This window comes from Notolepis coatsorum (genome assembly GCF_963971535.1).
Source record: "Notolepis coatsorum genome assembly, chromosome: 19".
NCBI classification, from domain to species: Eukaryota; Metazoa; Chordata; class Actinopteri; order Aulopiformes; family Paralepididae; genus Notolepis; species Notolepis coatsorum.
The window spans coordinates 43,272,616-43,295,936 of NC_140183.1; the positions used below are offsets into that span (position 1 = coordinate 43,272,616).

A 23,321-nucleotide genomic window follows, 5' to 3' on the forward strand; every position below is an offset into this window, starting at 1 on the left:
GAGGGCGAGAGACAGAGATAGAGAGAGAGAGAGGGAATGAGGGAGAGAACAAGGGAGTGAAGCATCTAAACTCACCACTAGGTGCCTGGCCCTCTCTCCCTCTCTCCCTCTCTCTCTCTCGTGTCCCCTGCACGGTCTCTGCCACTTCAAATGCACAGGTACCACTGGTTTCTAATACCTTCACTCCTATACCATTACCTGTGAGTAGGTGTTAATTTAAGTAAAGCACCTCCCCGTTCCCTCGCTGGTGAACTGGTCAGTTAAGAAGGCAGATTCATATTTGAAGGCAACAATGGAGACACGAGTGACCCGGTGCCGCGCCCCCCAACCCCCCCCCTCCCTGCTTGGCATTTCACCAAACCCCCACGTTTGCCCACTGCTGCCATTTGCAGGCACGCATGGCATGGCGGCAGTCCTTCATAAATATTAAGATGGGGGGGGGGGGGGGGGGGCGTCACTGCGGTCAACCGCTGGGCACCCAAGGGTTGTGTGTTTTTTTCCCTCTCCGGCTGGGGTTGGCTGACATGACACGTGGATGCTGGGAGTTGTGTGTGAATGTATGCTAATGATTGTGATCATGATCAATGATTGTGTGTGTGTGTGTGTGTGTGTGTGTGTGTGTGTGTGTGTGTGTGTGTGTGTGTGTGTGTGTGTGTGTGTGTGTGTGTGTGTGTGTACAGTGTGTGTGTGTGCGTGTGTGGGTGTATGTGTGTGTGTGGGTGTATGTGTGTGTGAGTGTGTGTGTACAGTATGTGTGGGTGTATGCATGTGTGTATGTTAGGGGTGTAACGGTACGTGTATTCGTCCGGCGAATTTACGGTACCAGTCGCACATGCGTGCGAGAACAGCGCGCGGCACACTGAGTCCCCGGCTTCAGTTCAGAGCGGGCGAAAGTGCACGGAGAAAGGCACATTTACATTGGAACAGCTGCAGGGTCATTACAATTTTACAGTTTTCTTTTGTTTTCTTGTTCGCCCAATAACGTTAACCAAATGAAACCAATGGAAAGACACACACACACGCGTCGCCGACACACACACACAGGCGCCAACAAACACATCAACATTCTCCCCCGCCGGAATTATTAATAATTTTTTTTTATTATATTTAAGCCAAATAATATTGTGACAAAATAAAAATGCACACTAAATAAAAATACACATTTCAAGTGAAAACAATAGATACAGCTATAGCTACTACTGACATTATCACAATGTCAGTAGCCTAGCTATATCTATTATATTGTGATGAAATATAGTAATGCATAATTTATGCACCTTTAGTTTAGTTTATAAAGGACAGTGTGCACTGACAATCATTTGCATTAATTATTAATGATTAATTATTATGGGATATACTGGATCTCCTCTCTGGCAAACAAGAATACCCTGAAGACTCTAACAGGAGCTCTAATTCAAGGGTACTACGACTATGCTTGCACCTCATGGTACCAAAGCACCTCAAAGGCACTAAAAACAAGATTACAAACATCACAAAACAAACTGGTCATACTACTGCTTAACCTCACTCCTAGAACCCACCTCACCCCTGCCCACTTTGACAACCTAGGATGGCTTGAAAATGGGGGACCCTGATGTAAACAAGACGAAAGTCTTTCTCTGGTCTGCATCCCCTTAACAATTGTGTGTATTGAGCCGTACTGTATTGTACCCATTCTGCAATCTGTTAAAGGTCAACCTCCACGTTGTATTTTTGTTCAATAAACAATGTGGACTAGGCCAACAGTGACTTTCATGAAGAATTGGGAAAAAAAGTATTGAAATTGACCCAGTTTTAGCGTTTTTATCAAAACATTTTGTCTGCCCAACACAATCACCACGCACGTGCATATTTTAATCAATGGTTCATAACGTGCGCGTGTAATGTCGTCACAACAGGTGTTGGTCACCAGGGGGCTCTGTGAGTCACAGGCAGTAGCAAGGAGGCGGAGCATTATTTCCGGCGTTGGGTGCATGATGCGCATGCGCTGTGATCACACCAGGCAGCCAACGCCGGAAATAATGCCGTTTTGAGCAGTTTATAAAAAATATTTAAAATGTTTATTAGCAACGCAGAGCTTTCAAACCATCCCGTATCTCTGTCCGAAACCCTCGTGCAACTGTGAGTACATTTGAAATGTCTCTGTGATACTTGTATAACGAACGGTTCGGCCAGAACCAGTCCTTCATGGTAAATCTAGGTTGGTTTCCTATTAAGGAGCAAGTGACTGTGGATTCACTCGGTGCATCAGTCACGAAAGGGGCTATGATGAGCTTGGCAAGCCAGAGTAAAACACAGTTTTCATTCAATCAATAACAACATTAACCAGACTCTCGTTGTGTCTATTATGCTAACGCTAATGTTACCTCATTGTGTCTATTCTACAAGCTTTAACGTTACCTAGCCTCTCGTGTCTATCTGCTAACGTTAGCATTAGGCTAACTAACGTTACCACTTGTCCCTAACCCCAACAACAAGCGTAACTAATCAGCGATCTTTTTGTCAGACTAAACTCTCCGCTCGGTGGCAAATTGTGTTGATGTCGGTTTTGTTTCATCAATAAATGAGGCAGAATACACAGTGACTGTATCCTTTTTTATTGCACTTGTTTCGTGCTGCAAACATACATAAGACATCCATCGACTCTCCAGACAGTGACGCGTCTCTCTTCTGACCAATCAGTGGTCTGCAGTTTTTCACGTGACATTTCTGGAGCTCTCATGCTGATCACCAGCAGCCCCGCCTCCCCACACGGAGACAAACTGAGTACTTTATTTTAGTGGAAAAGCAACATTAGATTCGGCTCATTAATATGCACCTGTGTCCTGTTGTGACGTCGGCGTTTGATAAGCTTTTTTGATTCGCGCGTGCATGTTATTCGTGCGTGGACCTTTTTAACTCTTTCAGAGTGGCATTTCCGGTGTCAAATGGAAAAAAATAAATAATGAATTATATACCAATGATGTAAACTACCCATAATTGATCAGTAGGGTTTAAGCTGGAGGTTGGCCTTTAAATAAAGTTTTCAATCAATCAATCAAACAATGCCGTTTGTTTACACACAGTCACTAACTTTAGTTAGCTTAGCTAGCAGGCAAGCTATGCAGTACCATAGGCTTACCTTGGTATCCAAGGATCCAGGAAATCCAGGAAAAGTCCTCTGGCCAAAAATAAACCTCTTGCATCTTGAAATATCTCCAACTCTGTTTAGCCCAACCAGTTAGCCATTCAGTTAGCCATTCAGTTCCGACTTGCTTGTAGTTATCATTTCAACATTAAAAGTGCGTCCCTTCCCGGCCTGGTGATGACGTCATGTTTAGCTTTTAATGTGATTTGATTGGTCAATATGGTGGGGACTCTCTGGCTCCGGCGGCAAATTAGATTGAAGCCAAGGAGTGTTTCGCTTCTCTAACCTAGTCCCAGTCTGCGGCCGTGTTAATGGCGTAGGCCCTAAGCCCAACCCATTGAATTAAGCTTGAATCTTATTGGATAACATCTAATATGTAGGATGCGAGAACCCGCCCTAATTCTCAAAGCCTCCATGTCAATCAAATAATGCTGAGCAGACTGCCTGAGTCAGTGACAGTGTTAAAGAGTGAGGAGGGAGACAATTATTATAACACAGAGATGAAAAAAAATAATTATTATTGTAAACTATAAAAAATTTTTTTTTAAATATATTATTTATTATTTTCTATTTATTTTTTTACTGTTTCTATTTTTGGGGAAGCTTGGCTTCCCTTGGCTTCCATGAATATTCACCACTGAATGACACCAGTATCACTGACTACCACGGCAAGCCTATAGAAAATTATTCCATTTAATAATAATAATTATAATAATTATCATAAATACATTTTTAAAAAATTTTAAAAAAATGAAAAAGAAATTATATTAATAATAATTATTATAAATTTTTTTCTGTTGTACCAAACTCGTACCGAACCGTGACCCCAATACCGAGGTACCGTTACAACAGTGGAGGTTTCTCTATGACAACACGTGAAATACAAATTCACTCATAATTCATAATTATTATTAATTTACATATACCTATATATATATATATATATATATATATATATATATTTTTTTTTTTTATTATTATTATAATTTTTTTATTATAAATGTTTTCTTCAAAAATGGCCAAAATTGACCGCTCTGAGCAGGCCTGCACTGCAGTAATTATTCGTGCAGAATATCTGCACAGGTTGACCAGGGTTAAATAAATAATAAATAATAGCCAATCAAAATAGGCTATTAACGTCATCTAAGCACGGTCTGTGCAGTTAGACTCTTGCCATTGAATGGTGGATTGAATGATTGACAGCCTTGTTATCCAATCAGCTAATGGTTTCTCTTTTGCTGCTCTGCGGCTCTGCAGCTAGCATGATTGACAGCCTTGTGGCCCAATCAGATAATGGTTTCTCTTGTGCCGTACTGCGGCTCTGCAGCGAGCTTGTTTACAAAATAATTTGTATCTCAGTTTAAGAAGATAACTTGTTGGAGCTAACGTAGCTAAAGGGCTACCACCGCAGCTATCAGGCCCAGGGTGGAGTGTTTTGTTATTGTTCATGAACTTATTGTGCATCGTTTGATGATATATATATACACCTGCGATAAAAGCTAAACGTGACAACAACAACAACGTCATCGCCTCGCGGGCACTTTGAATTCTCTAGTACTGTAGATAGCGTTGCAATGGAGGAAGGAGATATTGTCAACTAGCTTGCTTGCTTGCTAGCTAACGTTATGTTGTAACGTTATGCAAGTCTTGTGAATGTCTAAACAGGGCTGATGGCATTGATGAAGATGATATCAATAACAACAATGCCTCTCCATGGCCCTATCTGGAATGAATGAATGGAAAAGATGACATTGTGGGATGCATGCAGCAGGCGCGGCGCATCTAAGGTAAGGGACAATAATAATGTTGTTGTTTAAACTGCCACCGTGCAGTAACGTTATGCAAGTCTTGTGAATGTCTAAACAAACGGCATTGTTTGATTGAAAACTTTATTAATGACGCAATGAAGCATATAGCACTAGTTAGAGGGGAAATTCTGATTCCTCTCGGATTCATTCATTGAGCAGAACTGCAATTCGCTCAGCTGCAGAAACGTTGAGGAGACAATACCCACAGGACTTGGAGGAGAACTTTGTTTTCACTGTCTGTCTATTGTCTACACATGCTGCCGTTAATTGAATTGTAAAACTTTATTAACAGATTGCAGAATGGGTACAGTACAGTACAGCTCAATACATACAATTGTTAAGGGGATGCAGACCAGAGAAAGACTTTCGTCTTGTTTACATCAGGGTCCCCCATTTTCAATTCATCATAACATATATGACATACATGACATACAGATAGACAGTACTGCTACATCTATACATTTATGACATGTACCAGACTTGCAAATACAGTACTGTTTGTGATATAAAAATAGTCCAGAAAAGGGAGTATATACATTTGACGTAGAAACTGTACATTGGAGGAGGTTGGGTAGGGGGGGGGGACTGTACATTGGAGGTGGGGGTGGGGGACATACACTGTACAACTGTACAAACAAAACTGTACATTGGAATATTGACAAAACCATACTTGGTCATTTACTGTACATTGAGGGGGTTGTGTTAGGACATTTACAGGGGCCAGTCATAGCATACTGTGTTATTTTTTGATGGGCCCGAGCCATACTGTACATGGTCTGCTTGGTTTGATCAGGGGCCGCCGAGCCACTGTATACTGTACATCAGGGGTGCCCAACCGTTTTTGAACCAAGATCTACTTTTTAATTTACCACCTAGCCGAGAGCTACCAGCCAAAATTGTATATTGTAAGCCGTCATTTGAGGCTTTATAAAAGCAGCATAATGAACACAAATCTGTCAGTGCCGAGTCCGACCTCATCTTAAATAACAAACAGCATTGCTTGTTGTAGTTAACAAGGAGAGGCAGAGTTGATTTTGCACAAAAGAAAAAAAGAAAAAAAAATTAATCTAATTTTATTAATCGAGATCTACTTGAAATCAGCCCGCGATCTACCTGTCGATCGCGATCGACTGGTTGGGCACCACTGCTGTACATGGTCTGCTTGGTTTGATCGGGCCGCCGAGCCACTGTATACTGTACATGGTCTGCTTGGTTTGATCGGGCCGCCGAGCCACTGTATACTGTACATGGTCTGCTTGGTTTGATTTAGGGGAGTGGTCTGCCCTGCGGGGGGGCCCCGACATATTGCGCAACGCCACTGCATACCATTGACTCAGAATGGTCTGTTTTATTGAAATCGTCACAGCAGTATAGTTTGCTGTGTTACACCCCTAGTGTGTGTAGGTGTATGCGTGTGTGTGTGTGTGTGTGTGTGTGTGTGTGTGTGTGTGTGTGTGTGTGTGTGTGTGTGTGTGTGTGTGTGTGTGTGTGCCCGTGATGTGACATACCTAGTGCATTGGCGCGCGGACTCTCGCGGAGGACACACGTCCCCAGGTAGCCCTCCAGCTGGGAGGGTTGGCGCATTCCTGCACGGGGTGGATGAGCGGACACACACACACACAGACACAAAGTGTGGAGGTGGGGGGAGGGGGGACAATGGTTAATGCTTTCTAAGGTTGACAATATTAAGTACAGGTAAGACAAGAGGTGAACTAGAGCAGACCAGCACCAAGCAGACACCAGTACACTTCACTCCATGCTCCACAAAAATAACCACAAATATCATTCAACATTGTGTGGGACATCCACCCTATCCTATCCCTAAGTACCTTTTTTCCCTTTCCATTTAAACATTGTATGTTCATTAAAACACACTCATACTGTATATGCATTCATGTGTATTATGTAAAATGTGTTCCACAAGAGAATACTGTCGGTTTAAAAGTAAGTGATGATGTGGGCGCATGTTGTCTTGTAAAGTGAAAAAAAAAACAGATAGGATCGGAACGTTTGCATGCAAGCTGTGAAAACATTCTGATATAATATCTCAACTGCCATCAACGGAGGCTTAGTGGCGGGGGAAAATATTGCTGAACAGATTGATAAAGCTAATATCATCTAACCACGAGGGCACGGTGTTGTGCTTAATCAGAAGACATCAAATCAGCCGTCCATCTCCTGCGCTGGTAACTGGAATTTTATGACCCACCATTTCCTGACAGGGTCAAGGAGTATTACTAGGAAATAATATAACGCGTATGCCTTTGAGTTTGATAAGAAAATCAAATAGATGTCAGGGCCAACATGGTGGCCCCGTAGCCAGTCCTTACTACTGTTGTTGGTGGGAAGCTAGAGCACGGTCAGTCAGAGACCTCTATCTGCCTCTGCTGGGAACAACCAGGTGAAACTCTAACGGATAAATCAAAAATAAGCACACCGCGTGTCTTTACCTGAGCAGCGTGCACGGAAACATCAGAATTATTAGATAATACGATTCAAATGCTTTTTGAACTATCCTGGGTGGAGAGTATATTACAATAGTAATTTGTGTGTATGTACCTGTGTGTGCATGTGAGAGTGTGTACAGTATGTGCATGTATGTATGTGTGTGTATGTGCGTGCGTGCGTGTGTGTGTGTGTGTACGTGTATGTTAGTGTGTGTGTGCGCGTGCGTAACACATTGCTCTGTTCTGCAGTCCTTACCCATCATATCTTTTGTCTTCTTGAAATGTTTATACCAGCGACCAAATTCCTGACACTTTGCCGCCGACACATTTGCATAGTAAGTGCTGTTCACAATGGAGGAGATCATACTCTGAAAGAGAGATTGATTGAGAGAAAGAGAGAGAGAGAGATAGAGAGAGAGGAACAGAGACTTCAGGATCCTGATTGAGGAAAATGCAGACATAATATTAAAGCTTGTAAAACATGCGTTTTGTCAAAACAAATAAGAAGACGGGGGATGCACTGAGATCCTGCACAATAAAAGAAGCCAAATACCAAGACATGCAGACATTCTGATCTCGTCTTCTCAAGTCAAAAACAATAAATGAATAAAAAGAAAATCAAAGGGAGGCCTAACGCTCTTTATCAAATGCCGTAGAGTTTGACACAAGTTTAATTTCAGGGGAGGGGCGGAGGGTGAAGAGGGGGGGGGGGGGGGTGGGCGGGGGGATTGGGGGAGGGAGGGAGGGTAAATTAGAAGCTCAATTTGAATTAGTAGCTTGATGTCGACATCAAGAGTGAGGAGGAGAAGAAGGTTCAGACGTATTAAACATCGTCATCTGGAACTCCGGCGATGTAAACTGATTTATTTCTATTTTTGTTTTATTTTCCCTGCCTTTTTTCTTTTCGTCCTCTCTTTATTTACGCAATCTGTTAGAAAACAACAACTTCAAGCGGTATGAGGCCACACTGAGCATGTAGCTCTCCAACGCATATATGCCCCCCCCCCCACACACACCTCGTTCATAGTCTCCTCTTTGCCCTCTCTCTCTCTCTCTCTATATATATATTTACTTCAACCCGTCTTTGAGATTCTCCTTCTTCCTCCCTCTCCCTCCTCCCGTTTCATTAAAATGAATGTTTTAACACCTTGCTGGCCTCCGGGCAAATAGCAAAAGTGGGTGGCGGTAGGAAAAATTGTTTTTGATTGTTATAAATATTCAAAAGAGCGAAACCATCTGTTTTCAAATTACAGGTATGCCATCTTTATCATTTCCTTTAATATGTGCGCTCAGGGACGGCGGGGGAGCCTTCTGGCAGAGCGGCAACACAGCCAGGCTGGGTAGAAGACGTTGTTTTATATATATATATATATATATATATATATATATATATATATATATATATATATATATATACACATACACACACTCTCTCTCCTCCAAGCTCAAGAGGAGGAGGAGGAGGGGCTGGCAGGTGGGAGCCATGCGGTGCAGCGGTGGCGACTGTAGACCTGGTGGTGAACTCTGAACTCTTGACCTCCGTACGGATGTTGCAATGTACTGCGCTGGAGCGGCGGGGCGCCCGCCAGACAGAGGAATTGGGTTATTGTTGGATAACGAGAGAGAGAGAGAGAGAGAGCGAGAGAGAGAGAGAGAGAGAGAGAGAGAGAGAGAGAGAGAGAGAGAGAGAGAGAGAGAGAGAGAGAGAGAGAGAGAGAGAGAGAGAGAGAGAGAGAGAGAGAGAGAGAGAGAGAGAGAGAGAGAGAGAGAGAGAGAGAGAGAGGCTGGATGTGGAGTCATGCCGTCGTACTGCGCCGTGTTAAGAGTCATGCCTCAATGGCACTGCTATTATACAGACACAAAAGAGAGGGGGGCGAGGGGGGTCTGTTTTTGATATTGGAACATGAGAAGAAAACCCCACAAGGAAAAAAAGAAAGCTAGGTACTTCACACAGAAGCCTGCACTTGTGAAGAAATGCCAGTGGAATAATAATTATTATTATTTTTTTACTTCAGGGTTTTCGCCATTATTATTTAATTGATACAGTATCAGTATCAGTATTAGTGAAAAATATATTCAGAATGATTCAGAAGAGGCAGGTGACACATGGAACACATGCGCTTTTCCTTCTGTAATTCAAAATAATGTTTTGCCAGGCTTGTTGATGACACTAGTCCACAAGACCATATCAATATCACATGAGGGGGGAAAGAAATAGGAATTCTCCTTTATGTTGGAGGGATAATGAACGTTTCTCCTAATGCCTAGCACACTTTATTTACAGTAGATTTAGGCTAAGGCTGTGCTACTGAAGTCTCCCTCTCCCCCTCCCTCTCTCCGTCTCTCACTGTATCTCTCTCACTCCCTCCCCCTCTCTTTCTCTCCCTCCCTCTCTCTACCTCCCTCGCTGTCTCTCTGTCTGTCTCTCCCCCCTCGCTCTCTCCCTCACTCGCTCTCTCTCTCTCCACCATCTTTGACACAGATGTTCTAATAAACGCTCCTCATTAATCAGCCCTCTCCCTCAATACATCACTCCAGCTCTCACAGGGGGCTGTGTGTGTGTATGTACACACACACACACACACACTCTCTCTCACTTGCTTGGTCGCACACACCTCTCTCTCTCTCTCACACACACACCTATTTGTGTCTCTCTCTCGCTCTCTCTCTCTCACACAACTGCACACACACACAAGTGAAATCAGGCAGATAACCAGCATTTCTGCTGCCACTGGCGTGCCTGTGGGAGGCTTGTGCCAGCGCTCATCAACAGGTAGCTTGTGTGTGTGTGTGTGTGTGTGAGAGAGAGAGAGAGAGAGAGCAGGAGTGTGTGTGTGTGTGTGTGTGAGAGAGAGAGAGAGAGAGAGCAGGAGTGTGTGTGTGTGTGTGTGTGTGTGTGTGTGTGTGTGTGTGTGTGTGTGTGTGTGTGTGTGTGTGTGTGTGTGTGTGTGTGTGTGTGTGTGTGTGTGTGTGTGTGTGTGTGTGTGTGTGTGTGTGTGTGTGTGTGTGTGTGTGTGTGTGTGTGGCACACACAGAGCCTTTAAGTGATAGCCATCTGCAGCACGGGGAGCTTATCAGTGAGACCAGGAAGTGGCGCTGGGCTGCTATCAGCCCCAAACATCTACTCAACTCTCCGTCATGGGAGAGGGGGAGAGAGAGAGAGAGAGAGAGAGAGAGAGAGAGAGAGAGAGAGAGAGAGAGAGAGAGAGGGGAGGGGGGGGGGCAGGCACCTAGTCGCCAACTTGAGTGTGTCATACACACACACACAAGTGCTGCACAGTGTAACACACATTGTACACACTATACAGACACACATACACATACTATGTATGTATGTATGTATGTATGTATGTATGTATGTATGTATGTATGTATGTACTATATCACTGTGTAACAAGAGCCACCAAAGAGGTCACCTCCTACGGGCAGCTAAATACAGTATTTCTCGATAGCTGGTTTAAATGGTACTGCCATTGTTGTGCTAAATCGGGTGTTAACGTCAGGGCCAGGCCACAGCTGTTATATTGTAAAGAATTATTGTGTACCAATTGAGCGGCCAGAGAGGTCACATCCTATGGGCAGATAAAGCATGAGTAATGCTGCATTATTGTTCCGTTTACAGAACACAAAAATGTACAGCTGATACATTGAGTATACTAGTGTTTGATTGTTGTCTTTCAGCCCTTCCCCCAAATTCCAGCAGTTAACCACAGGTGTCTGACATTAGTAATTAGAATCAGGACATAACTTCATGCTGCTTTAGCAGCAGTGTAGCGGCTGTCAACTTCTCCTCAGCCGTCAAACAAAGACAAGGGAGTTTACCTGTGGGAGTTCTCTGAGGAAGGACGACCCGAGAGATCACCCTACAGACAGCTGGGTAGATCCACCTGACCCGAGAGATCACCCTACAGACAGCTGGGTAGATCCACCTGACCCGAGAGATCACCCTACAGACAGCTAGGTAGATCCACCTGACCCGAGAGATCACCCTACAGACAGCTAGGTAGATCCACCTGACCCGAGAGATCACCCTACAGACAGCTAGGTAGATCCACCTGTCCCGAGAGATCACCCTACAGACAGCTAGGTAGATCCACCTGACCCGAGAGATCACCCTACAGACAGCTAGGTAGATCCACCTGACCCGAGAGATCACCCTACAGACAGCTAGGTAGATCCAACTGACCCGAGAGATCACCCTACAGACAGCTAGGTAGATCCACCTGACCAGAGAGATCACCCTACAAACAGCTGGGTAGATCCACCTGACCCGAGAGATCACCCTACAGACAGCTGGGTAGATCCACCTGACCCGAGAGATCACCCTACAGACAGCTAGGTAGATCCACCTGACCCGAGAGATCACCCTACAGACAGCTGGGTAGATCCACCTGACCCGAGAGATCACCCTACAGACAGCTAGGTAAATCCACCTGACCAGAGAGATCACCCTACAGACAGCTGGGTAGATCCACCTGACCCGAGAGATCACCCTACAGACAGCTAGGTAGATCCACCTGACCCGAGAGATCACCCTACAGACAGCTAGGTAGATCCACCTGACCCGAGAGATCACCCTACAGACAGCTAGGTAGATCCACCTGACCCAAGAGATCACCCTACAGACAGCTAGGTAGATCCACCTGACCTGAGAGATCCTCAAGCTCTTTCCTATCGCCAAGAAGCCTGTGACTTGCCTGATCACAACCTATCAAAGTCAGCCCACATCACCCCACTTCTCAGAGAGCTGCACAAATCTGCTTCAAAATTCTTGACCTGGCCTTCTGTGCAACAAAGGAATGGCTCCTCCCTACCTCCGGTCAGTGGTCTCTAACTACACACCCTCAAGACCCCTATGCTCTGCATCTTCTCGCCACCTGAGGCCATGTTTAGACGGAGAGAGTCTGAACAGAAGTCGTCTTGCGGTCTCACTTTTAATGTTGCGTTTAGACTAGTGTTTTGGGATGGAATTCTGCATGCAGACGAGGCTGTAAAGACTCGAGACGACGGAGCCCCGCTGTCACACGATTGGCGCATATGTCACATGACGTGCTGTGAAGACCCTCCCTACTCTGCCTCTGATTCGCAGACTGTGGGTGGGGGAATGTGATTGGACCAAAGCAGAGTCACTCACAGACAGTGGCTCCAGTCACTAATAGTTGCGATAGCCGCGGGACAGATTCTTGTGTATTTAAAAGTACTGCCAATGTAGCCATCAGGTGATCGCCATGGATAGAATCAGACATGCTTTGTTTACGCTTCTAGGTTACTGGCGCATGCATGTGATGTAAGCAGTACGCAACGAGAGCCTTGAGAACCCTTTCGTCATAGTTTTATGCGGTTTGACTGTTCAGATGATAGCGCAAAGGTTTATCATTTCTAGGATTTCCACCCAGGAAGGTGGTGTCACTTTTTTGCGGATTCTCCCCGCAAAAACGCTGTTGCCGTTTAAACAAAAGGCACATTCGAAGAAATATTTTGCCGGTTTCACCCGCGAGCGTTCCCGTCTAAACATGGCCTGAGACTCATTCCTGTTCAGGCTCCTGGGGGATGATTGAAATGAAGCAGGCTATTCTCTGTCCTCACTCCAGGGTGGTGGAACAAACTTCCCACCACAGTCATGCTATGCTACTATGACTATACTAATATGCACTCAAATTCAGCACTGTTAGATGAACAATACCACTTACCCTTATAGCCATTACCACTGTGTGTATGTCGTGCACGTGCATAATGCTGTGTCCCATCGTGGGTCTGGGTGTAGACTACAGTGGCTACTACTGTAGGTGGGTGTAGACTACAGTGGCTAGGTGGGTGTAGACTACAGTGGCTAGGTGGGTGTAGACTACAGTGGCTAGGTGGGTGTAGACTACAGTGGCTACTACTGTAGGTGGGTGTAGACTACAGTGGCTAGGTGGGTGTAGACTACAGTGGCTAGGTGGGTGTAGACTACAGTGGCTAGGTGGGTGTAGACTACAGTGGCTAGGTGGGTGTAGACTACAGTGGCTAGGTGGGTGTAGACTATACAACATGTCTAAAGATCAGTCATGCTCTCAATCGACAAACAGTCACAATGTAAATATTTCTATAATAATGTGTTCATCATGCACATAAGGCACATAATTCATCATGTGTAGACTATTAATCATTGCTAGATGCAAAAGGCTATAATCAGGGACAGATGTAGGCCTACAGATTAATAGGAACATAGATATAGATCACCCTTTCTATTAGTCTACTTTAATTCAGGAAATCTGGACACATGCAAAGATGCTGTCCTAGGCTATGAAATAATGACAGCACCACCGCTGACAATTAAGTAATGCTAGACCATACTCTTTATCAATACTTTTTTTAATTTTTTATTGTATACTTATCCAGACCTGGAAATGAACTAAATCTAATTCCATGTTTCCATACTGCATAGAAACCCTGTGCATGCATGCACACACAACTACGCCTGATGCATTGAGTCAACTGGGGAAGCAGTGTAACCCATTTCTAAATGCTCCCTCTCTCCCTCATCATCTAACACAGCTCAATTATGGCTCCACCAGCAATCGGACAATCGGACTGACCACCGTCCCCCCTCCCCCCTCGTTACACACACACACACACACACACACACACACACACACACACACACACACACACACACACACACACACACACACACACACACACACACACACACACACACACAGACACACACACACACACACAGACACACACACACACACACACACACACACACACACACACACACACACACACACAAACGTGCTGTGCTACCTCAGCCTGTGGCAGGAGTGGTGGCGAAGGCCCCACAAAGATGGCATTTTGATGGCTATTTGCTGCTACGCAACACAACAGCTGCTCCATCAGGGTCCGCCCAGTGGGAGAAGAGGGGGTGGGGGTGGGGGGGGGGGGGGGGGTTGCCAGAAGAGGAGGGGACGGGTGGTGGGTTGGGAGGGGGAGATCCTTTGTTGCCATAGTTTCCGAGGAAGAGGCAGAGGGTGGGGAGGGTCCAGGCAGACCTCCCTAAAAGCCTGAGTGAGATGGAGTCAGAGGTTCCCCAGCTAGAGCTCAGTGTGGAAGCTCAGACACACTCGGTCCTCTGGGGATCTTGCCTATCCCTCTCTTCCTCTTTCTAACCCACCCACCCATGTGCCCCCCCCACACACACACACTCTTCAGGCCATTTGTAGGCTAAACATACAATGCATGACTCCCTGCTACAAAAGAATGAAACTAAATGTTTGACAAAGCCTGGGACAAAAGCCTCTCTCCCCCTCCTCCCTTGCTTTTTAGAGTCCTGTTCAGAGGTGGGCTGACTCTCTCTCTCGCCCTCTCTTTTTAGAGTCCTGTTCGGAGGTGGGCTGACTCTCTCTCTCTCCCCCTCTCTTTTTAGAGTCCTGTTCGGAGGTGGGCTGACTCTCTCTCTCCCCCTCTCTTTTTAGAGTCCTGTTCGGAGGTGGGCTGACTCTCTCTCTCTCTTTTTAGAGTCCAGTTCGGAGGTGGGCTGACTCTCTCTCTCGCCCTCTCTTTTTAGAGTCCTGTTCAGAGGTGGGCTGACTCTCTCTCTCCCCCTCTCTTTTTAGAGTCCTGTTCGGAGGTGGGCTGACTCTCTCTCTCCTCCTCTCTTTTTAGAGTCCTGTTCGGAGGTGGGCTGACTCTCTCTCTCCTCCTCTCTTTTTAGAGTCCTGTTCGGAGGTGGGCTGACTCTCTCTCTCCTCCTCTCTTTTTAGAGTCCTGTTCGGAGGTGGGCTGACTCTCTCTCTCTCTTTTTAGAGTCCAGTTCGGAGGTGGGCTGACGTTCTTTCTCTCTCTCTCTTTTTAGAGTCCTGTTCGGAGGTGGGCTGACTCTCTCTCTCTCTTTTTAGAGTCCAGTTCGGAGGTGGGCTGACTCTCTCTCTCCCCCTCTCTTTTTAGAGTCCAGTTCAGAGGTGGGCTGACTCTCTCTCTCCCCCTCTCTTTTTAGAGTCCTGTTCGGAGGTGGGCTGCCTCTCTCTCTCTTTTTAGAGTCCAGTTCGGAGGTGGGCTGACTTTCTTTATCTCTCTCCCCCTCTCTTTTTAGAGTCCTGTTCGGAGGTGGGCTGACTTTCTTTCTCTCTCTCCCCCTCTCTTTTTAGAGTCCTGTTCGGAGGTGGGCTGACGTTCTTTCTCTCTCTCTCTTTTTAGAGTCCTGTTCAGAGGTGGGCTGACTTTCTTTCTTGTCGTCTAGTTAACTTCTCTTTTTACTCCTGAATATTAAGGAGGCACGAATCCTTTTTTTGATCCACTTTTTCTCCCATTTTCTATATTTTCTCCCATCCCAATTTCGTATCATCCAATTCAACCCTCCCCTGTCACGAACGCTGTTTCTTGCCTCCCACAAGCCGGCTGCAATGTGGACTAAGTCATACATAGCACAAGTCCCCTCCGGTACTTGAGGTAACAGCAGTCGCATCTTTTCACCTGCGCAGCTCGATCTCTCAGTGGCGAGGAGTAACGCGTGGGAGGCTCACGCTGCCCCCGACACTTCCTGATTCTACTGCGCAGGCACACCAACCGACCTGTAGGAGTCGCTGTCCACAACGCCCGATCCCCACCCATCAGTTCCCCACCCCCTAATACGGCCAATGTGTATTAGTACGGACGACCAGCTAAACTGAAAGCAAATGTGGAGCGCTGGGCTTGAACAGGCAAGTCCAGCGTCTCCAGATTTTGTGGCGAGCGCCTTGCCCACTACGCCACTTAGCCGCCCAAGGAGGCACGAATCCTATAAAAAGGTGCCAATCATCTCTGCCCCCCCCCCCCCCCACACACACACACACACAGGTGTTGACATCACTGGCCCAGATGTAGGGCTGGATACTCGGAGGCGGTGTGGTGACAACAAACTAATGATCCTAACTGAGAAGTGAAACCAGTAGGCTTTTTAGAGGAAACAAACTGACGCTCTCTGGGCATAGCAGGCCACAGAAAACCCCCACAGAGTAACAGATGTCAAACGCTGTCATGTCGGCCATCTTGGAAAAGACTGACATAAGCAGATTGAGTGAAAAAAAATTGCGACACACTAATACCACTTTTTCACTGCCGATACTGATTCCAGATCCTGAACTTTCAGTATCAGCCAATACAGAACACTGATCTGATCCATCACTGTCACTAAACATCATGGACTTGTGATCCATCACTTTTACTAAACAGCATGGACTTTTTGTTGTTGTTATTTGGACAAAAAAATTGCAGCAAATCAAGTCACTTTGCTTGGATTTCTATACTAGTATTGGTTCTTCAAAACAGCAACACTAGTGATCTCCATTGGGTTGTGATCCACCAATCATCTTTACTACTCTGATGTCACACTGAACAATATAAATATTATATGCGAACAATGTGCGGTCAATGTACCGTTATAGTACTTTGGAATGCATTTACAGGTGTGTTGGGATGAGGGGGAGGGGCTTGTGATGCTGACCTTCAACTGTATCTGGGAAGCACGATACCAAACATAACTATATAACTAACTATAAGTAAAACTAACTATAAATATTTTATGATATAATAATGAAATATATCATTTTATTACCGACATACTCTCTCGCCATGAAACGTCAAAACTCGTAAACTAGTATCATTGTTATTTCCCAATGTCTCACTGGTAATTAAGATAAGATATTCCTTTATTGATCCCCTTGGGGAAATTCAGGACATTTTACTGTGTCATGTAACTTGGAGGCACAAACACACCATCTCAAGTTTTTCTCACCATAATTCACTGATGATAGAGGGCCTCGTGTCCATAGCAACAGTATCTACAGGAGGCGGGACTTGACAGGCTTAAGAGGAGGGTCACAAAACGCAGCCAACAAACAAAGGTGCGAGTTGTAGCATCACAAGGAAGCAGCGGATGGGAAGCACACCGCACTTTAACCGTGCCGCCAAACTCCTGCTGACTCGCACTTAACGAGAGGTCACAGTGGCTGCTGAATATCCATACCATAGAAACTTACCATACCGTATAATGGCACATAAATGTACCGTTATGGCTGGCGGTGGGGCTAGAAAGGACCGATTGTGTCTCCATCTCCAACGAATCGAGTGTGTGAAAATCTTTACGTCGGCACACGTTAGCAAAACAGTGACTGTAACCATCACAAAGCACAGTGTGTGTGTGTGTGTGTGTGTGTGTGTGTGTGTGTGTGTGTGTGTGTGTGTGTGTGTGTGTGTGTGTGTGTGTGTGTGTGTGTGTGTGTGTGTGTGTGTGTGTGTGTGTGTGTGTGTGTGTGTGTGTGTGTGTGTGTGTGTGTGTGTGTGTGTGTGTGTGTGTGTGTGTGTGTGTGATCCTCTGAGCTAGTGGATACCGTGTGTGAGGAAGCGTCTTCACATATGGACCGTAAACAGGGTGATTACCGGGCCGGGCTGGGCTCTGCCTGAACGCCACCCTGGGACTCTTTACATCATCACAGCGCCGCTCATGCCCAGCTAAACACACAAACACACACAAAAATGAACACACATGCGACACACACACACAGTGCAGTGAGGGCCTCCAGGTGACCATACGGTGGCCTAGGAGGAGAGATGGCTTTATATCATGTGGGCACACACACACACACACACACACACACACACACACACACACACTCATATATACACACACACACTCCTATACACACACACACACACACACACACACACAGACTCCATTGGCTCCAGTGAGAGAAATACTGGCATTTCATTCCATTCACATCAAAGCAGCCCATTTGATATACAGAGTACAGTGGCAGCTAATACAATATATCCCTCACAATCTCCAGGCGACAACTACACAACCCGATTACACAACACCACTACACAACAGACAGTACCGACATACATTCCTCTAGCCTGATGAAATAAAAACAACCGTAAACAAACAAAAACAAAATCAAGATTATTTTGCTCCATTGTTAGCCACCCAACAATAACTCCCACGTACGACACCTCTGCTGCCGCACACAATCACACGTTTTTCTTTTTAAATCATGCACCAAAAACGGACGACAATGGCCATTGATTTGGATTTCTATGGCAATTCTGTATTTTCCACTCGATCAAACTCTGGGCATTTGATAAATGAAGGGGTGATGAGGGTGAGTGAGTGGTGGAGGTGGGGTGGTTGGGGAGGGGGGGGCACTTGTTTTGTTGCGTGTTAGTAGAACAGGGGAGAGGAGAGGGGAGGGGTTTGAAGGCTCCAGCACCTGTGATAAAGGGCATTCTTTAGCCAGAGAGCTCTGGTTCATGTCTTTGAGTAACTCCTTGAGGGCATTTCTTACTGTAGAGTGGCTCCACTGCTCTGGTGGTAGGTCCTCCAGCTTAGGACAACTGTGGAGAGAACAGAAAGGGGGGGAGGGAGGAGAGAGAGAGAGAGGGGTTTAAAGAGAGAGAACAAGATGGAAAGGGAGAGGGGGGATGAGGGAAAAGGGGAGGTGTGAGGAGAGGGGGGGGAAAGTCAGAGATGAACAGAGAGAACAGAGAGAGAGACTAAAAGAGAGAGAGAGAGAGAGAGAGAGAGAGAGAGAGAGAGAGAGAGAGAGCTGAGCACATGAGGGCCTTTGCTCGCTTGCTTTCCCTGCTGCAAGCACCCCTCCCAAGACAGACAGATTTCATTTGGCGCATCAAGCAGATGCATCTGGGAGATTGCTCTCTCACTCTCTCCCTCGCCTGCCCGCTCTCTCTCCCTCTCTCTCTCTCCCTCTCTCTCCCTCTCTCCCCCTCACTCTCTCTCCCTCGCCTGCCTGCTCTCTCTCTCCTGATTGTTCTGATTAGTTAATTACTTTATACAACACATCTGCTGTATTGATGCATGAATTATACATCAGCTGCATGTGGCGACTATTATTTCCTGTTACTTCTACCTTCCTTGGCTCGTTGTGCTCGGTGAAACAATTTAAGGTGTTCCGGGCGTCTGCTGCGGCAGGATAGAGGGAACACCACGACAACAACACAGAAACTATGGCCACGATGGCTGAAGAAAATAATAATAATGAAATAAAAGATTTGGTATCGAATAATTATAGAAAAAGATTGGGTGTGCCCAGCTGCGATCGACACTAAAGCCGCAAGATTAAATGGTATTTAGAGGTATGGTTCCACTATTTCTAAAATCAGATGCTATTAACAGGTGGGTGGGTGGTGGCTAGGTGGAGGTTGGGCGGGTGAGAAAACGTATCTCACATGGACAGGGCGCATGGCGGCCTGTGTTGTATTGCAAGCGTCACACGAAAGGAGTACGGAACCGAGTTGCCCACGTGAACTGAGGTCACAGTACTTTAAAGTGAGAGGGACGTGTGTGTGTGTGTGTGTGTGTGTGTGTGTGTGTGTGTGTGTGTGTGTGTGTGTGTGTGTGTGTGTGTGTGTGTGTGTATCCGTTTGTTTGAAGCAAACATCTAGAACAAGCAGGTCTGTGGATGGATGAGCAAAGAGCGGTACATGCAGTGGTCCAGGCCAACATCTGCTCATACGTGTACACACACACACACCCACACAGTGGCTTTTCCAGAACACCTTAAACTGCTCTAGCAGCTCAAAAGCCTCTGGGGGAGAGGAGAGAACAAGAGGCAGGAGGGGAGAGAGAGAGAGAGAGAGAGAGAGAGAGAGAGAGAGAGAGAGAGAGAGAGAGAGAGAGAGAGAGAGAGACGCAGAGGGTGGTGGAGAGAGAGAGACAGCTATCCATGCAGTCAGGCTAGCGTGCCAGAAATAAACACAACCTTCTGTGTTCTGGCTGGTGTGTGTGTGTGCGTGTGTGTGCGTGCGTGCGTATATGTACATGCATATGTGTGTGTATTTCTATGTGTGTGTGTGCATCAGTGAAGGGTGGGGTGATGGGGTGGGGAGGATAAAGAGATAAAGCGAGGATAGTGAGAGAGAGAGAGAGAGAGAGAGAGAGAGAGAGAGAGAGAGAGAGAGAGAGAGAGAGAATGAACAGCTCTCCAGAGGGTTGCAGAACGCTGGGTTACTGTGCAGCTGGCACAAGCCTCCACACCAGTGCCCCTCTGTGTGTGTGTGTGTGTGTGTGTGTGTGTGTGTGTGTGTGTGTGTGTGTGTGTGTGTGTGTGTGTGTGTGTGTGTGTGTGTGTGTGTGTGTGTGTGTGTGTGTGTGTGTGTGTGTGTGTGTGTGTGTGTGTGTGTGTGTGTGTGTGTGTGTGTGTGTGTGTGTGTGTGTGTGTGTGTGTGTGTGTGTGTGTGTCCGCCTGTTTCTGCATGTGTATCTGTAACTGTCTGTATGCATCCATGAATGTGTGTCTGTGTGTGTGTGCCCACACCTATAAGTGTGTCTACCGGTATATGTGTATTTATGTGTGCATGCCGATGCTAGCGGTGATGTGCTTTAGCTCTGCGGTTGCTAGGTGTCTTGATGAGGCATCTCGGACGCATCACGTACATGTTGGATCTATGACAGTGAACAGCGAGCACCTGCGGCCTTAATTTTCCAGCTAACACGGTCCGGGTGAAAACGCTGAGTGCTATTCTTGTCGTGTGAAAAGCGTACAGTAAAACTTCAATCAATAGCCCGGGGTTTTATTTACTTCAATCATTGAACACAACTAGCCTATATTTGGGACAGGTGTCAATAATGGATCGTCCTTTAATTTTTTTTGTACAAAACTCTTGCTCAGCAAAGATGGGAAATAATATCACCCAGTAGTTTGGCACTGAGGTGTGTGGCAGCCTGTCTTAGCAGCTCCTCATGCTTATATTTAAATATTATATTTACCCCTATTTACTCCCATTCTTGATTTTTCTTTCACTTTCGTCACTCAGTGTCTAAGTGACTGTAAAAAAAATTACGTTAAATTAATGTTAATGTTAACAACTTCTGTGAAGTTAGCCCGCTAGAAGTGAGTTTGAGTTAGGAGAGTCTAGCTGAACAATGGAGAACAACAACAACAACAACGCCGGCAGAATTGTGTACTTGCGTGATACGCTCCTCAAACTTCGAGGCACAGTTGCAGCACCACCGAGGAAACTACCAGCCGAGATTAAGATCCCCAGACGGGGAGCGAGAGCTGGCACGAGCGTGAGGGAGAGGAGAATGGACGACAGAACATTCAAGCCTCACCTGCTCTCTGTCCTCTGGGAAACGTGCGATTACTGGCCAACAAGACAGACGAGTTCTCAGCCCTGGTGAACAACCAACGAGTACAAGTGTCTTGGCTGAACGATAACATCCCAGATAGCACTATTGAACAAGAGGGCTTCACGGCGGTGCACGCCGACAGGAATAAGCAAATCGGCAAGAGGAGAGGTGGAGGGCTTGTTAATTCCAGCTGGTGTCATCCTGGGCACATCGCCGGTATAGAACGCAGTATTGACCGTTTACATCCGAGCGCAGTGGTGGTGAAGTGAGTGACTCTACGGTTGCGGGACATCCGACTAAACACCCGTACGCATTCATCCTCATCAATGGGGATTTCAACCATTTAAAAGACTCTGATGAACTTCACCCAGTTTGTGACCTACAAGACCAGCGAGAACAAGACACTGCACCTGCTGTCTGCTACAATCTGGTGAAGCTTGTATCAGCATACAGGCCTGTTATCCAGAGACAGTAGAGCCATATGAAATCCACGTTCACGGAATCGCGGACGGAATCGCGGAATTAACCAATAAAAATGGAATCAACTGCAAAACGTGGAATATTGCAGAATTTGGCCTAATCTGGACTGAAATTCCGTTTTTGGGTGGAACGTTTGGTGCACACGCGACCGGGGAGGTGGGGATGCTAGAGCAGGTTACACACAACACAGCAGTGCTCAAGAGTCTGGCTGCTTCGGTGTTAACATCGTCAAGAAGCTAAGGAATTCCGCAATAAGCCCTAAATTCAGAGCAGAGCAGTATCCTAATGACTTTTATGCTTCAGTCGATAAGGTGTTTTGCAAATGCTGTCAACGTTCCGTGGACTGAACCCGCAAAAACACTTGCGACACTATTGTGATTAAATGGCTATGTAACGTTAGGACATGATAGCTTCTAGCTAAATCTGGTGCACCCACCCATTTGTTTAATGCAAACGATTGTCATTACACACCGTCCTTTATAAACTAAATAAACTTAAATAGCTATGTAACGTTATAAGACTATAGATGGAAATGATAGCTTCTAGCTAAATCTAGTGCACCCATCCATTTGTTTAATGCAAACGATTGTCATTATACACTGTCCTTTATAATCTAAATAAACTTAAATAGCTATGTAACGTTACAGTACATAGGACTATAGATGGAAATGATAGCTTCTAGCTAAATCTAGTGCACCCATCCATTTGTTTAATGCAAACGATTGTCATTATACACTGTCCTTTATAAACGAAATAAACTAAACTAAAGATGCCTAAATTATGCATTACTATATTTCATCACAATATAATAGATATAGCTAGGCTACTGACATTGTCATTGTGATAATGTCAGTAGTAGCTAGCTGTATCTATTGTTTACACTTGAAATGTGTATTTTTATTTTGTCACAATATTATTTGAAAAATATTGTGTAAAATTGAACTGTATTTCTGAGTTGTAGCACTTAAAAACATTAAATGGACTGTTATATCTTATTCAATTGTGGACATTTATTCATTCCCACTTATTAGACACTATTTCTGGTGGTAAAATGAGCATAAAAAGCAAAATACAGAATTCTGAAATATTAAAAAACGGAAAAAACTGAATTTGGGAAAAAAAATTATGGAATTTGGAAAATAATAAAAACGGATTTCATATGGCTCTAAGAGACAGCCACCTCGGCCTGTTCCACAGTGCCCAAGAAGGGACGCCCTAGCGCCCTAAGCGATTACACGCCAGTCGCTCTGACGTCACACATCATGAAGACCTTTGAGAGGCTGGTCCTGCAACACCTCAAGCCCCTGGTGTGTCAATCCCTGACCCCCTGCAGTTTGCATACCAGGCAA

The 23,321-nt window shown here is 45.6% G+C and overlaps 1 protein-coding gene across 1 annotated transcript in view; it reads right to left on the reverse strand.

The window, feature by feature from the left end:
* satb1b (SATB homeobox 1b) overlaps positions 1 to 23,321 on the reverse strand; it is a 119,346-nt gene that overhangs the window by 73,572 nt on the left and 22,453 nt on the right. The window contains exons 6-8 of the mRNA XM_084336429.1: positions 18,614 to 18,737; positions 7,639 to 7,750; positions 6,444 to 6,521 (exon numbers count right to left, since the gene is read on the reverse strand). Coding sequence (XP_084192555.1) covers positions 6,444 to 6,521; positions 7,639 to 7,750; positions 18,614 to 18,737 — 314 coding nt within the window. The remainder of the gene's footprint in view (positions 1 to 6,443; positions 6,522 to 7,638; positions 7,751 to 18,613; positions 18,738 to 23,321) is intronic.